The 17,383-nt window shown below is 35.0% G+C and overlaps 2 protein-coding genes across 3 annotated transcripts; one reads left to right on the top strand and one right to left on the bottom strand.

Moving 5' to 3' along the window:
- The first annotated feature begins 7,734 nt into the window (after positions 1-7,734).
- On the top strand, positions 7,735-15,105 carry LOC131010410 (protein DA1-like). Of its 2 annotated transcripts, none has more exons than XM_057937920.1 (12): positions 7,735-8,208; positions 9,168-9,319; positions 9,917-10,001; positions 10,692-10,919; positions 11,469-11,589; positions 12,514-12,597; positions 13,368-13,487; positions 13,584-13,796; positions 13,883-13,945; positions 14,062-14,168; positions 14,257-14,315; positions 14,457-15,105. In XM_057937920.1, exons 2-12 carry the CDS (start codon positions 9,316-9,318, stop codon positions 14,762-14,764), a joined length of 1,392 nt encoding a protein of 463 aa, XP_057793903.1. In that variant the 5' UTR covers positions 7,735-8,208; positions 9,168-9,315; the 3' UTR covers positions 14,765-15,105. The 2 variants fall into 2 exon arrangements, with proteins under 2 accessions (XP_057793903.1, XP_057793902.1); XM_057937919.1 differs by having other exon boundaries at positions 7,736-8,208; positions 10,688-10,919.
- Positions 15,106-15,184: 79 nt separating this feature from the next.
- LOC131009763 (lysM domain receptor-like kinase 4) lies at positions 15,185-16,954 on the bottom strand. Its single transcript, XM_057937171.1, has one exon. The coding sequence runs from the start codon at positions 16,952-16,954 to the stop codon at positions 15,185-15,187; it is 1,770 nt and encodes a 589-aa protein (XP_057793154.1).
- Between the last annotated feature and the right edge of the window lie 429 nt (positions 16,955-17,383).

Raw genomic sequence — 17,383 nt, 5'->3', positions numbered from 1 at the left:
GCCCCCTGCTATTGCCGATCAAGCTCCCTGGGTGCGAGCTGTGCGTGGATGGGGAAGGCAGGCTCGGGAGGAAAGAGAAAGACATACGTGTATTTCATGCGGCAATAGAAAAAAGAAAAAAAAATTAATCAATTTTATGTTGTTAAATTTAATGGAACATATTTGAGCACGATTTGGTCCTCTCGAGCCATAGTTGGTATGTTTTATTTTTTTAATTATTGTAATGTTGTTTTAGTTTTCATTTTTTTTATTAATGTAGCTAGTGTATCTCCCGCGCGATGCGCGGGGATTATAGTTTTAGACTCGTGTAAATTATGTACATGTTTTATAATTATTAAAATTAGCTAATAAAATTAAAATTTGATATCAAATTTATTATTTATAAAGTGGTCTAATTTTTTAATATAACATATGTCTAGATATAGATATAATATCACTTGTATAAGGAGTAGCTATAATTATATAAATCAGATTTATTGTATAAAATAAGTTGTCTATTAATTTGTTATGAAAAATAATGAATTAAAAAAAATGAGTTTGTGCAAATTATGAGATTCAAATCCTAAACCTATCTCAACACATATTTTTTAAATATTGACAGACACATAAAGATATCCAAACTTAATTTAATACATATCAAAGATAATTGTATGTATACAAAAAAAAACATACATTAATACAGAATAAAAAATTATTATATTTAGAAAGCTACAATAGTTTTGAACAAATTCGATCATATATAATTTTCTTTATCACTTACAACTTTTAATTCAATAAAAATGGATTATTTAATCTTGAATTTAATTTGAATTCATTTTACGTACGTATATAGATAAAGTTTTTAGAACAGTTGATTCTAATCCCTACTTAAAAACAACAATTTATTTTAATTTGAATTTTTAAAATTTTGCATTGTATTTATGTATAATATTCCGTATCTGACTTTTAATTAAATTCAGTTTCAATGTATTTAAAAATTTTAACTGCATAATACTCCCTCCGTCCCACTATATCTGAGACTCTTTCTATTTTGGGCGTCCCACTGTAAGTGAGACTCTTTCCTTTTTGAGTAATTTTTTTACCCTTTAAACACATTTTCAATTTTTCACCTACACACAAAATACACATTTCTTATTTCTCGTGCCAAAAAAAAGGTCTCACTTACAGTGGGACGGAGGGACTAATTAATCACTAACCTTGCCTATTTTGGTTAGTTAACTTCAGGAATTTTTTTTGTTGCTAGATTTTAATTTATAATTATTTTAATATTATTTAATTTAAAAAAAATACTTAATGAATTCAATAAAAATAGATACACTATTATTATTATTATTATTATTATTATTATTATTATTATTATTATTATTATTATTATTATTATTATTAAAGCCATTTTGTAATTTCCATCATAAAATAAACTATAATATATAGTTTGATGTCTTTTGATAGTAATGTTATTTTATTCTACTACTATTAGTTATTTTTATACATAAAATATATAGAAATGCATAATATAAAAATCAAAATATCATAAATAAAAAAGAAAAAGAAAAAAAAAAGGAGAAAATAAGAAGTAAAATTGAAGAAAAGTTTAAACATGTTTGATCTTTAATATATATATATATATATATATATATATATATATATATATATATATATATATATATATATAATTTTTTTTTAAATATTGGTTTAAATAAATACTAATAAATACTATAAGCTATTTATTTATTTCAAATTCATCATATACCAAATTAAATGACTTTCCATTATCTTTTATTTAAGATGAAACCACATAGAAATAGTAAAGTTATTTTTTGTGTAAGAAATAAAATAGTATGATAGAAATTAAAATATTACACACTCTTCGTCTTTTTCAAAATACATCTACCCATTACGTAATAATTGGCAGTATATATTTTTTTAAATAATATATACGCCATCCGTCCCTAAAATAAGTTTCTCTTTGGGGACGGCACAGGTTTTAAGGAAAAGTGGTAAAGTGTATTGATAGTGGAGAAAAATGTATTATAATTAGTATTGGGAATGGTGAAAAAGTGAAAAAGTGTTATATTAGTATTGAGAGTAGTGAAAAAGTGAAAAGTAAGAATAAATAAAGTATTATTAGTGGTGGGGTAGTTGTCCAAAAATAGAAAGAAAGAAAGATAAACTTATTTGGGGGACGTCCCAAAAAGGAAAAAGAGAAACTTATTTCAGGGACGGAAGGAGTATTAGTAGATATTTACTATATCATCCATGTTATGTTTTAAAAACAAAATAATAATTGGATAAGAATTTGAGAAAGTACATGTACATGAATTATAATTTATTTTAAAAATAAATTAATAGTATTCAATTAGTTTGATGAGATTATTGAATTAGTGTTTCTTAATATAAATTATAATATATAATATGATATCATTTTATAACAAACAATGACATAATGTAATACTCCGTCTGTCCCGCGAGTCTTGACACGTTTGAGTTCGGCACGGGAATTAAGGAGATGTAGATTAGTGTTTTAAGTGTGTAATTAATAAAATATAAAATTGATAAAGTATGAGAGAGAAGGTAATAAAAGTGATAAAGTAGGAGAGAGAATATAATAAAGGTGATAAAGTAGGAGATAGAATGTAATAATTATTACCCAAAAATGAAACGTGTCAAGACTCGTGGGACGGCCCAAAAAGGAAAACGTGTCAAGATTCGTGGGACGGAGGGAGTATTAATAATTTATTTTTAATGCAAAATAAACATAACTACATAATTTAAAATTAAATATTAATAACAAAAAAAAATTATACTGTAAAAGTTAAAATACGTTCCTCATTTTAAGGAAAGATTTTGATAGTGGGAAATTGGAATGCATAGTTGCATCTTGCATACATTAAAAACTGCCGAAGAGTTTTACAAATTTTTCCACAAATTCCAATTATATCCTTCTAATTGATTTTATTTACATTTACTTTGCTTTTTTATATATATAAAGATGTTTAATTTAAATTTTAATGAATTTTATATTGTTAAATTTAATATTTAATTTAATTAAAAGTACATTAAAAATCCATGGTTGAATGAAGATGAAAATTTTAAGATCCGAGGGGCCGGATGCAGAGAACCCCACTGTGGGAAAGAGGCTCAGAAATGGTGGGGATCATTTAAGAGCTCCCTATGGGGTCTCGGCTGCGGATGCTCTAGATATTATGCATCGTAGAATATATAATTAATTTGAAATTGATCTCTTTTTTTAGGAGATTTTATTAGGCAAAATAAATTATATATAAAAATTAATTTGTCCATTATATTTCTCTTATATATTTTATATAAGGGTAATATTGAAATTTAATATATTAAATAATATATACGCGTTTTGAGATAAAGACAAATTATACTCACCGTTATCACTTTACGCTTCAACTTGTAGGAATGCATTAGGCATTTAGGCTAGTTTTGGCTAATTAATGAACCCTTACACGTGCTCGACCTAGCATGTAAGAGTATATTAAGTCATTTTTAACAAATATACGCTCGCACGACACTGTCCAGTAAGCGTGCGTCGTTCACACATTTCTTGTAAAGATAAATAGTAGCTTTAAAATGCATTCCAATAATGACAGCGGCGGTAGCTGCAACAATATTAATATCGATTGTGCAATATGGATAATAGATCGATTGTGCAATATGGATAATAGGTTATAGATGACAATGACAATAGACACAAAGGTCGACAACGCACAATTAGAGAATGGGTTAAAACTAGGGTGTAAGTGAACTGAGCCAAATCGAATAGTGGTGTACTCAAGTTTAGTTTGTTTAGTATGGAGTCGAATTCCAAACTTTGTTTACCGAATACTTTGAGGCTCATGAGCTTAATCGAGCATATACGAACTTTCTAAATTTATATTAATATTCAAAATATTGATTATTTTCTTTTGAAATAGACTATTTCATTCAAAATAATAAATATATTAATTATGTTTTGCTTGTGAATGATTGTTTGTATCAATTATTGTGCTTTATATAGATTTGATGTCTTGATGTAGTTTTGGAGTGATTTCAGGGAAAATCAAAGATCAATTGGAGAATTATGAAAACATGAGGTTGAAGTACATCTTGAGAGGAATCTGTGAGCGCAAACGGTGACGGAATCGGAGCTCGGACGAGGGAGAATGGAGCCAACGGCTGCACATAGGACCCCACGACCGCGGCGCAACGGTCGTGGGAAGACTAAGACCCGCGGTCCGTACCTGGGGCCGTGGGTGGGACTGCGATTAATGAAATAGCGAGTCAGTGCATCTCTGCCCCTTTTCCCCACGTTTCATGCCGCGGCACTACCGTGACCGCGGAAAAAAGGCGGTTAACTTCTAATTGTGGGTCCTAAACGCGAATTTCAGCCCAAAACCCCCCCTTTCACCTTCATTTCTACACACCATTCACTACCTACACTTAATCAATTCATCCCCAATTCTCCAAAACCTAACCCTAGCCTCCATTAATGCTCCCATCTATCCAAGATTGAAGGCATTGAAGAGGAGAGAATCATGAAGAAAGCAACACTAATTAAATAGGATTTGTCATCTCTTTCCTTTGTTTATGTTTTCTTTTGATTTAAGTAAGTTGTTTTTAAGCATGTTAGGCTAAAATCCCCTTTGATTTGGGGATTAGGCTAGATGGATTATGTAATAGATTGAATTCTTTGGTCAATATATATCTTGATTGTGCTTATTAGTATCTTTTGAAGCCCTAGCTAGCTTTATTTCTTGTATGGATGGTTGGCCACTTTCTATGCATGTCTCATTTGTAATTTGAATCGGGAGAGGATTGTTGGGTCCACTGAGGGTTGAAAGGACATGTGTATGGGGGGAATACACCTGTCGGCTATTTTTACAAGAATGTTACTTAAAACAAACACCTTTGTACTGAAAGACAGTTTTACTGATTTGAAAGACGAGCTTCAGTTGACAAGAGGTGGCGACTGATACTGAAACAAAGGTTCAGTGGGTGACTTCAGTTAATCGAGCTGGTCAATTAACTTAAGTCCAATTAAGGCTTCAGTCGTAAGTAAAACAGAGTAGAGTTACTTATTTAACTGACTATCGAAAGATTGATCATTTAAACTTATAACTCTAGCAGCGGAATATTAAACTTTAGTGAAATAGCCTTGAAAGATTTTCTTCACAGAGAATCCCTTAGTTACTCTTTTCAGTTAGTCAGTATTATATAGAAATAAAGATATGCGCAAATACTGAATATAAAAGCAAGTGAGAACACAAGGGATTTTTACGTGGTTCGGAAAACAACATTCCTACATCCACAGCCAGAAAATAATCAATCTGACGAACACTCTGGGCATGTGCTTACGGGTGCACAACAAACCTAACCATGATGCTTACGGGTGCAATGCAAACCTATCTGCAATGCTTACGGGTGCAAAGCGATCTATACTGATAAGGAAATACCTTTCAGCAACCAACTCACTAGGTTGGATTTACACACTTAGTTTGCGGGTGCTAAGCAACCTAACTGTTTAGTTTACTAGTACTAAACAACCGCTGAGCTTGGTCTATGTCTCAAGCTCGATTACAAACACTCTTCTCGCTCTTTTGAAAATGGGTATTGTAATATACCAACTAGGATTACTGAGTACAGAATCTCAAGTAATCAGTAGCTAGGCTAATGATTTATCGAAGTGAAATTCCTAGTTACAATAAGAGAGTTTAGGTAATCAGTGAAACTGATTTTACAACATTTAAATCCTCTCTTCATCGATTCAATGCTTAAGGAATATTAAGCTCTATTTGATTTTCTGATGCAGCTTCGGCATTGAGGATTGAATCAGAATCTTTTCTTTTCTTCTCTTCTCTATCTCTCTCTTGAGAAATCTTCTGAGCTATTTATAGGCGTCTCTGAGGAATAGATCCGTTGGCGGAGATCTTCTTCTTCAAATCATGCCATTGGGAGATAACGTCTCTTTTCTGGCTCAGGTACACTTGTCTTTATTTCTTTTTGATGAATGTAGAGATGACCATCTTGTCTTTTGGTACAGATGCTGCAAGCTTTTATACAAAAGAAGAAGCTCCCTCCTTCAAGGTCAATGCTTCTGACTTTCTTAAGTGTTGCAGCATGTCTTGGAGGCTATCCACGTGACCGAATGTCATGACTTTTGGGTTCCTTAGTTGCTTCTGATGCAGTTTCCTTCAGTTGAGAGTTTTTAGTTGAGTCTGCATCTCTGGGTGTGTTCTGGACTTGTTTGCGTCCTTCAGTTGAGCAACTCTTCAGTTGAACTGGCATCTTCAGTCATTTTGTATTCACTGTCCAGTCTAGCACTCCAAGAAACTCAAGCCACCATTAGGTAGAATGTGCCTTTAAGTGGTTTTGGTATCATCAAAACATGAGATTGGATATTCTTTCATTTTCAACAATTTCCCCCTTTTTGATGATGCCAAAACCTTACATGATACATTCATGGTCACAACACAGATAATGACTGGGAACAGGGAACATAATAACAGAGTTCCTCCTAAATAATGTAATCAGTCAACAGTCGAAAGTAAATGCTCAACAAGAGTTAATCCTCAGAACACAGTAAGAAGCACATTTAAATTCAGACAAGAAGAAATTATAATTGAGAGAGAAATAGTCTTTAAACAGGATTAAGAGCGAAAGTGATGAGTACAAAGTACATTGCACTTAGCAGATGAGCATATTCTCTGCCTAAGGCTATTGTACAACAAACCTATAATCTCTCTGGTTTGACCTGGTAGAGTTGGTATAGAGCGTTCCTTCTTTGAGCAAAGAGGTCTGGATCAATGATTCTCTAAATTTCACTGATGCTCTGCACTTCTCGTTCTATGACGTCTTTGTTCGTTCGTCCTTTTCGCCTTGGGGGTGTGATGGTGTTGAGCAGGGGAGGAGAAACAAACGCCATCTTTGCAGCTTTCCTTGCTTGTTCAATCCGCTTGAACTGAGCTTGATCATTCCGGTTACGCATGAAGTATTTCCAAGTGTCAAAGCAGTCCTTCTTCTGATCGAACTTGGCAGCAAGGAACCATTTGCTAAAGACTTCCTTTATTCTGACCCACCAGACACAATTAAAAACGACGTCATTTTAGTTTGAAGCCAAAATCTTCTACTTAATTCGTTTATATTTTGTGTTTAGATTCATGCATGTGACCAGCAAGTCCAATTAATTTTTGTTGAGGGAGTCCACTCATATTTTTTTTTGTTTGATAAATTACATAAATAAATAAAGAAATTTAAAGATTGTACGATAGTAAACTTAAATCCAAGATCTCAAAACTTGTGTATTAATCATTAACCATCTACCATTAGACCAACACATGCACATAAGACACATATAAAGTGGTTGGAGAGTTTATAAAAAACAATTTATTTTGTTGCTCGTTCTTAGGTTGGGTCATTTAGGAAAAACTACACAACAATATTAATATTCAAGTTTGTTTTCCCCTTTTCTAATATATTAAATTTTCGTTTTTGTTTATGATTAATAATTTATTTTCTTCCATTAACTTTTTTCCTTGACAACTTTGTCTTGTTATTTTGTGAAAGAAATACAAGTGGCTTGTGACACAAATATAAACTTGAAAATATATTTTTGTAAGGGTAAATATGAAAGTTGATTTTATTCTTTCATTTATATATTTGAAATTATAAAGAAAATAAGGTATGTATTGTACGTAAATATATATACTGGGAGTTGTTGTCCTCCATTTCCAACCATTCCAACTGCGTTTGATATTTCTTAGTCAAACGTTGTTTTTGGGGTTTTAATTTAGCCTATTTTAGTCAGAACATTTTCGTCCATTTTGACTTCAAAAATCATGGAACAATTCTTTCATGTGATCACACTATTTAATAATTTTCCCCAAAGATTTTGTTTTTTGTATCTTGGTGGGCTGCCCGAACAATAGAAATTTCTGGGCATTCATCATTTTGTTCAGCAATTTTGTTGAAAACTCAACGTATTGCCGGAGATTGAGGACAAGAAATACATTTAAGTCGGGTTTCTTATTAGTGTCGAAAGATTCTTCTTTTCTTGGATATAAAACATTGAAAAGTTTCTTTCGGCATCTTTAAGCTGTTCTTCATTACGTTGTTGCTTTTTGCAAATACTTCTATTCCCCCATTTTTGATCTGAGGCATTTTACTTCCGCCATTCCTGCAGATTTTGTAGTCTATTGTATTGAGGTAAGCCACTGCTCCAATTTCTAATTTCATTGTACATGCATTCCTGGTACATGGCTTCCCTGATTGTTTTAAGTTATGAATTACAAAAAATGGAGGGATCATTTGCTTTGGATTTATTGCTGCACACATTTTAGCTGCAAATTAGAAGTAAATTTGTTACTGGTTTATAGGGATTCTAACTTTGCTACTTAAAGCATTTGGGCACCTAGAATAATGATTTCTGGGGAAATATTGTTTCATCAAAGCTTCGCAGCTTTCTCTGTTTTCCTCAATTTTTATTTGGGTTTTCTTGCCTGTAAATTATATTTCTTAAATCTGGCTGCTTAACATGGGTTATAGAAATTGTTTGCTCCTGCAAATGTATCTCTTTTAGATGTATAACAATACCAAATGATATTCTAGAAGAGAATGGGCTCAGCATTTGTCATTTTGTCCTATAAATTTATATCGTGTTAAAGCTCATAAAACCAGCCATAGCAACAGAATCACCCCCCTCCCCCCCATCATCAGATATATGTATACATATATAAGTATTTATATTTCAGTAAATTATTACCAAGTCCAGAAGAAATCTTTTGCTAGGTTGCAGGATTTTTTTTTCCCGCAATGAAGATTTAAGTGTAGTAAAGAGAAGTTCCCTAAAAATTAAATTCATACAAGCTATCCTGGGTTAAGTGATTATGTATAAAGATGAGGTAACATGGAGAGCAAACATTAGTGCGACCAACCCCCAAGTTGTGATAATGGGCTACGATGATGCTGACAAGGAAGTTCATTATTCTTAAATGGAAAGCAAACAATTAAGTAGAGGGTCCAGTCAGAATTGTAATAGCCAGCATTGATAGTAGTATTTCTTTCTTCTATGTTTGTATATGCCCTCTCTTCCTTCTGTGCTTCCTGGTGGCATATTTCATTGCTTTGTATTATTCTATAACTTTATCCAATTGTTTTGGTGGCAGGTTAAGGTGTTGTTGACTATGTGGACATTGCATTTAACCTAATGGGCTGGTTTAGCAAAATTTTCAAAGGTTCAGAGCATAAAGTTTCAGAGGGGCAGTGTGATTGGAGATATGGAGCTGAACCAGTGGATAATAATCCATCTACTTCATGGGTAAACAATATTACATACTCTTTCTATCACTTTTACATGAAGCTTATAATTTCATTAGATGTTTGATGTTTCCAGATTTTCTTTCTTTTGCCTTTCCGGTATTTATTGACTGTTGATTCTCAAGTTATCTATACTTTTTAGAAAGACCTGGAATATGTTTGTCAGCTATCATGTATGAGAATGTCATGTCTCCATTTTTTTGGGCATTATTCATGCTTTGATATGCTCTATAGTTCAATTATGCACCAACAAAAGGAGTTAGGTTGTCTAAACTAACTGAATTAGGGCGTCATACCTGAGCATATAATCTCAAAGTCTCTAGTTCAACTGCAATGCTGTTCACCTTAAGGATATGCACCAATTTGTGTGCTGAGCGATTTGAAATTTTATTTCACAGAACACGTATGTCCCAATTTAATCAGGCTGCAAGTTTAAGTGTTTTGTCACCAATCACTTATATCTTTTGAGAATACTAATTTGTCCTTGGTGGTGGCATGAATTACGTCTACAAAAAGAAAAAGAAAAAACAAATCATTTCATTCTCTTACACATTAATTCTCTTAGAGGAAACTTATTTATAAAGGAAAAATGGTGTAGGACTCATGGTCAGAGATGGAAGACATAGACCGTGCAATTGCTTTATCGCTTTCAGAAGAAGATCAAAGAGGAACTACTATCATTGGTGAGTGCTTTGACTATATTTTATCTCTTACACCGATCATAGATGTGCTATTGCATTATACCTTTTACATAACTATTAGGTCTGGAACCCCATCTCTGGAACACCTACCTCTGATTGTGTACAATCAATAATCTTTAGTTGTACTATGACACAACTTTTTGATTGTATTTAATTGTCTTTAGAGAATTTCACTTTCTTGGCCTGGTATGTAGTTAATTGTATTGGTGCTTCATGTTTCCTGTTACTCACAATTGGCTTCTCTATTGGTGAGTGCATTGACTATATTTTATCTCTTACACCGATCATAGATGTGCTATTGCATTATACCTTTTACATAACTATTAGGCCTGGAACCCCATCTCTGGAACTCCTACCTCTGATTGTGTACAATCAATAATCTTTAGTTGTACTATGACACATCTTTTTGATTGTATTTAATTGTCTTTAGAGAATTTCACTTTCTTGGCCTGGTATGTAGTTAATTGTATTAATGCTTCATGTTTCCTGTTACTCACAATTGACTTCTCTATTGGGTGTTGTTAGTAAAAAATATATGTGTACATAATACCTAATTGCAGTTTGCATCTCAGTCTTGGCATGTGCATTAGCTTTTTCCTTACTATAAAGTTTTCTCATTATACCATTTATTTGTACCAGTTTATTTAAGTAAATTTCTGGATGGATAGATAGTGAACCGCAATTGGAAGAAGATGAACTACTTGCTAGGGCTATCCAGGAGAGCTTGAATGTCGAGTCTCCAGCACAGCCAGGGACCCCAAATGACAATGGCATGGGAAATGGATATGGACATGGAAGTGGGTACGGGCAAGGACATGGACATGGAAATGGACATGGAAGTGGACATGGAAATGATAGCCTTTACCAACCTATATCTTTTCCTTATTCTATAAGTCTCAGGTAAAAAATCTTTTCATACTACTAGTCTACTATATAAACGAGTTCCACTGATGATATCTTTCAAGAGGCAAAAATGTTTTGATCTTCATTATTGACTTTGACTTTCCAGTACTTCAACATTTTGCAGAGCTTAATCCTATCAATATTCCATTGTGTTTCTATTTTCTGGTGTTGCTAATCATCTCGATCATTTTTTGAATCACAAGGAGTCGAGGACACATGCATTTTGTTAGTTTTTTCTTTTCTTTTCTCAATAACAGTTTGCATATAGATTAACTGTGATTTATTGTATATCTTTTTATGCATTTTGTCATTTATCCTAGGTATTTCTTTGAAATTGACCATTCCTGTGTAGACATAATTTTCCATTTCCCGAGAATACACATCATTCCATTTAAATGCATTTATGCACTACAAAATATACAAAATTTCCCTATTTTCTGATCAGATCCTGTTGAACCATTCCATGAGAGCCATGACTACAGATATGAAAATTACCCAAGTTGAAAAGGTTGTGGTTAATAATCTTATTTGCATCTGCTGTGGTAGGATTTGTGCTGGATGCAACACAGAGATTGGCCATGGAAGATTTTTGAGTTGCATGAGTGCTGTTTGGCATCCTGAATGTTTTAGATGCAATGGATGCAGCCAACCAATATCTGATTATGAGGTACAAACTTTTTACTCTTGTGTACAAACTTATGAAATATTATCTTGTCCTGGCATTCATGCTATTGTTCCCATATGCTTTATGTATAAGTCTTAACTACATATCTGAAAATTTTCAGGTATGTTTGTCCCGGCATTTTTCTTGTATAGCACAATAATTTTTACTCTAACCTTCCCCAGACTTATTGTCAAGATGGATCAAGCACAGTGCAATCCTCCATTGAAAGAAAAAAATAGATATTATCATTCGTTTCTAAGTCTTAAGTAAAAGGCTTGAATGTGGTGACCCTAAAGACTTTTCTGCTGTCAATATTGATATATTAACTTGGTATATCTTCATCTGGTCTGCCTTCACAAACTTATTATCATGGTAACCTGCATGTCAATTTCTAAATGCCATTTTAAAGGGTTATTGTTGTTGCTTATTATGAAGATCTGCTCTGTGCTGTAGCTCTTTCTAAAACTCAACATTGTTATTCTCACATTCTCAATAATAGTAACTGATATGCTAGTTTAAACCTTAGATAGCTCCTTTGTCTTACATAACTAGCTAGTAAAAGATATAGTCCACTGGTAGAAATCAAAAAGAGGATCATTCTAGATGCTGCACTTGAACATGATCAAAATGATGATACACAAATCTTGTGCTGTTGCCTTTTCTGGTAAAAAGCTTTTGAGTGAAGATTATACTGTGCTGGATGTGATTTATATTGATTAAAGGCTGATATTAAGATCCTCCCATTCCTTGTGAATTCACGAGTCCATTTTAAGGAGCGGTATTTACTAATTTGGATAACACTGGGAGGGAGTGATTTTGTAGTTAGTTTGACTTTTTTATTGGAGGGTTGTTGTTCAGGGTAGTGTTTTCTGGATTTAGGTTAATTTAAATAGCTCTACATTTTAAAGCTCCATTTGATTGCTGCAGTTTTCCATGTCCGGGAGCTACCCATATCACAAAGCTTGCTATAAGGAGTCTTATCATCCGAAATGCGATATCTGCAACCACTTTGTAAGTGTCCCATTAGTTTGTTGTCTCTAAAATTTATCCTGCAAAAGATCTTTTGATCCTTGTTTCATTGGAAGGCTAAAGTTTTGTTCCTTATTCAGTGTATTTCCAGGGATTGAGACATCTGGTGGCTCAAAAGATGTAAATGGATGTGGAAATTGTTTAACATGAGAAACAAAAAAGAGTCAAACCAGCAATAGAAAGGAAAGGATAAATCATTTCTTCTGACATATAGCTAAAAAAAAACATAACTTCTTATTTGAAGAGATAATAATTTACAGGGTTCGTTATCTAAAGACTTTGAGAGTCTTTTAGTAGTATGTCAAGCATAAAGATTAACATTGACAATTGACAAATGACATTAGCACAATTTGGTATGAATGCGGAAGTAAGCAAAGTTAGAACTTTGGCAGATTGTGCGGTGGTAGAGTACTACATAGTTAGGAATTCCTTTAGGAGGTAAGTCTCTTAGGATCTCCTTCTTGGAATTGAATCTTAAAAAAGCATTTCCTGTCCGGAGAGGGGGGGGGGGGGGGGTTGGGGCTGATATTGATTCTATCTGTTCAATTTATTATTTTTTGTTATTCAGTTACCGAATACTTATTGCAAGTTTGATAAAAGAAAGTGTTCTTTGTGATTGAATAACAAAAAATAATAGATTGAACAGATTTTCAGGCACTCAGTATCATCCTTATCCATCAATCTGTGATTGAAAATATATGTTTCTACATTTTCTTTGTTTGAGAATGCTTAGCTGATGTTTCTGTCGACAGATTCCTACAAATGCAACTGGTCTTATTGAATATAGGGCACATCCTTTTTGGTCCCAAAAATACTGTCCGAGTCATGAGCTTGATGGGACTACTCGATGTTGTAGTTGTGAGCGAATGGAGGTATGCTGGAGCAAAGCTCCAATCTTCCATAACCTTCATTTGTTGATGGGGCTTGAAGAGTTTTGTCTGATTATCCAATGTTTCCTTGATTTCAAGTCATGGGATGCTAAATTTGCTCCCCTTAATGATGGTCGAAAACTCTGCTTGGAGTGCCTGGACTCTGCAATAATGGATACTGATGAGTGCCAGCCTCTTTTTCTTGATATACTAGAGTTTTACGAAGGATTAAATATGAGAGTGACACAACAAGTGCCATTGCTTTTGGTTGAAAGGCAGGCACTAAATGAAGCAATGGATGGGGAGAGGCATGTAAGTAATGTTTCTGGTTCAACTATGGAAGATACTAATTTTGTTACCATGCTTAGTTATCTCAGTATTCTCTCTTCTCTTGCCAGGGGCATCATCACATGCCTGAAACTCGAGGTCTCTGTCTTTCTGAGGAACAGACAGTCAGCACTGTAAGTTCTTCTATTACCATATTTAATTTTTTATTTTCCCTTGTGGAAGATGCAACTTTGTAATCTATATGCTTTAGGTTTAGTTATAATTGCTTCTTCTGGATATGGATCCCCAGGTACTGAGACGCCCAAGGACAGGAGGAAACCGCATGCTTACTGAGCCTTATAAATTAACACGCCATTGTGAAGTAACAGCTATCCTTATTTTATATGGCCTCCCAAGGTTTTGATTATTTTGGATTTTGAGCCACCACCGATCTGTTCTAGTTTTTGAATGTGATATTTGTATTTGAACTTCAAAATGTGTTCAGGTTACTCACTGGATCAATATTGGCTCATGAGATGATGCATGCCTGGCTGCGACTTAATGGTGCTTTCTCTCACCTCTTAATTCACTTTTATCTCATAGTTTTTCTAGAAAGTGTTTACTTGGTAACTTGAAAGGAGTTACGGAGTCGTTAGAGGAATACAACAAGCTATCAAGTTTAATAATGTCTTTGTTTTGTGTAAGGCTATCGAACTCTCAGACAAGATGTTGAAGAAGGTATCTGTCAGGTCCTTGCTAGTATGTGGTTGGAGTCCCAGATTTTATCCATGCCTGATAGTAATAACGCATCAACATCATCATCTTCCTCATCAAGCCAGGGAGCAAGATCTCCATTCGAGAAGAAACTCAGTGTGTTCTTTAAACATCAGATTGCAACAGATTCATCTGTGATATACGGAAATGGCTTTAGAGCTGGTAACCAGGCAGTGCTCAAATATGGCTTACAGAGGACCCTGGATCATATGCGAGAGACTGGAAACTTTCCTTACTGAGTTTGGTCCCTAACATGGAAAAAATATTCATCTTTCTTTCGTTTTTTCCCTGTGAAATTATTGCTTGGCCTTTCCATGTTTTAGCTGTAAGGCCTTCCCGTAGGACATACATGTCAGTACAGAAGTTTTTGGAATAGGTTAGAGTGTCATTCTTAAACCTTGTATATCTTAAAGTCCTTACATTTACTACAAGTACATCGAAATTCATATTCATTTTTCTTTTTGCTGTGACGGTGTGGCTTCTCAGTGACCAAAACTCTGAAGTTCTGGCTTAACTGTCTGAAACCATGTATGTAGGAGTGATGAGTGATTATTAATGAACATCATTGGAGGGGACTCAATTGTTTCTTTCTATGTATTATTTTGCTGGCTAGTTTATATATGACAGAGGATGAACAAATGCCTCTTATTGCTAACTCCTTAGAGTGGCTTATGTATAATAGATTGCATTTTCAGAAGAATCGAGACAACCTCGACCATGTCTGGTCGATCTGAAGGGTCTTGTATCAAACAGCTTAAGCTTAGCTTCACCACCTGGATGGCATATTTTGTCCCACCATTTTCAGTGAGACCAGAGGCAACAAAACGGCATAGGTCGGTTTCTGCATTCGATGTCTCCATAAGAGCAGTTATTGTTGTTGAAAGAAGCCTTCCTCTGCCATCCTGCTCAAAAACTGGGAGTTCATCCGTTATCAGCTCCAGCAGTACTACTCCAAAGGCGTATACATCGACCTTGGAAGTGACTGGACCGGCATCAAGACACTCAGGTGCCATGTATCCTTTAGTCCCCATGACCCTTTTTGTATCACTGCAGTTTGCTTCTCTTGCAAGACTGAAATTTGCAATTTTTGCTCGCAGGTTGCCGTCAAGAAGAACATTGCTGCTTGTTACATCATTGTGCACGTAAGCTGGGTTTGCGAAGTTGTGGAGATAGAGAAGTCCATTGGCAACATCAAGTGCAATACGAATGCGTTGGTTCCAGCTCTTCATATGCTGGGGTCCTCTTCTGCTCAGCCATTCCCGAAGGGAGCCATTTGCCATGTACTCGTACACGAGGTACAAGTCATCTTTATCTTGGCAGAAGCCACAAAGTCTTACTATATTGAAGTGATTTATCTTATACAGCATCTTTACCTCGTGCTCTGCATTCGCACTACTCTTTTTAACAGCCAAAACTTCTCTTTTGAAAGTTCCCCGGTACTCGTGGTCTTTGATCCTGCTCCTGGACCTGAAATTTCTTGTAGCCTTCCTTATTTCTGAGAATTTGTATGCTTTGAGGGCTCGATCAAATCTTGCAATTTCAAGAATCAAGTCTTGTGGAGAAGTTGCATTTCCTCCTCTACCCTCTACAACCTGTGCTCTTTTCTTATGAGATAGAAACAAAAGGACTAGAAGCAGCAATATTAGCAGAAAAAAAGATCCTGCAGCAATGCCAACAATCAAAGGAGCCCTGTTTGATCGGCTATTCAGAGCAACGGGAGGAGGCATAGGTGGTGAAGTAGTCGCATTATACCTCCGGCTTATAGCTTGGGAATGTGACGGTTCACTTGGCAAAGGGATGAGGATGGTTGTGAAAGGCTGGATCTTGGCAAACTCATCCAGTAAACGGTTGGCCTCATATATACTCACTACACTTACATTGAATCTTTTGCTTAAGCCAAGAAGAGTATCACCATGGCCGACCGGGTAAGTCAGCAAAAGTTTTGTCCCGGCATCAGCTTGTTCTGCTGTTGGACATGCACACCTGAGTGGAACTCGCAATACTTGCCCAGGTAACAAACTCGTATCCTGGTATGTATTTGCATGCTTAAGCGCGTCGCAGGTGGACAATCCCTTGAAGGTCTTGTCTGCAATTATGAAGTAGGTCTCGTAGGATCGGATCCGGTAAGTGGTGGTGGCTTGATATTTTTGACCTGAACACGAGCACTCAACTGGGATGATGACCTCTTGTCCTTCTGGGAGGACTTTGAATGTCGTGACGTTGTTGATTCGTGAAACTTCAGCTTGGTCCGACGAGCTCAGGTTCGCAATGGCAGCAGCTGTAGCATATGGAGACTTGGCTGTGAAGATCAGGAAAGCCCTGCAAGAGGAGCGTTGGCCGTTGCATGCGTAGAGGTACTCAAACGGCGTTGTTGCTTCGTTGCGGTTGCACCGGTAAATGGCAGCCCCTGAATAGTTCTGCTGAGCCATGATGCATAGAGGAAGGAAAATGAGAGGTAAGAGCAATTTCATGGTGGTGAAGGGTGGGTTTCTAAGGTTTAAGGGAATCTAGGTTTGAGGGAATGTTTTGGAATTTAAGTTAATTGCTTTGCAACAGGAATAAGCGCGTCGATTATTATAAAAATCATCCATGAGATAAACATAATTGACTAAAAGTGACAAGGATGAAGAACTCACACAAGATAATCAATTAAGCTCAGACAAAATTCTCATACAAAATGGCACAATTCGAGGGTGATGGAATAAATAAAACATGGCTGTCTCTAATGTCGTTTTCCTTTTGGACGGGAATTTTAATGTCCAACATTAATTATTAAATTACTTTGGTAAAGCATCAGATGCCCGTGAATCAAGTATTTCCAGAAGCTCAGTTGTTCAACAACTAAAGTATGTTATTTA

This window comes from Salvia miltiorrhiza, chromosome 2 (genome assembly GCF_028751815.1).
Source record: "Salvia miltiorrhiza cultivar Shanhuang (shh) chromosome 2, IMPLAD_Smil_shh, whole genome shotgun sequence".
Lineage (NCBI taxonomy): Eukaryota > Viridiplantae > Streptophyta > Magnoliopsida > Lamiales > Lamiaceae > Salvia > Salvia miltiorrhiza.
Note: the sequence above shows the minus strand (reverse complement) of the source record. Positions and strands in the feature narration are given on the sequence as shown.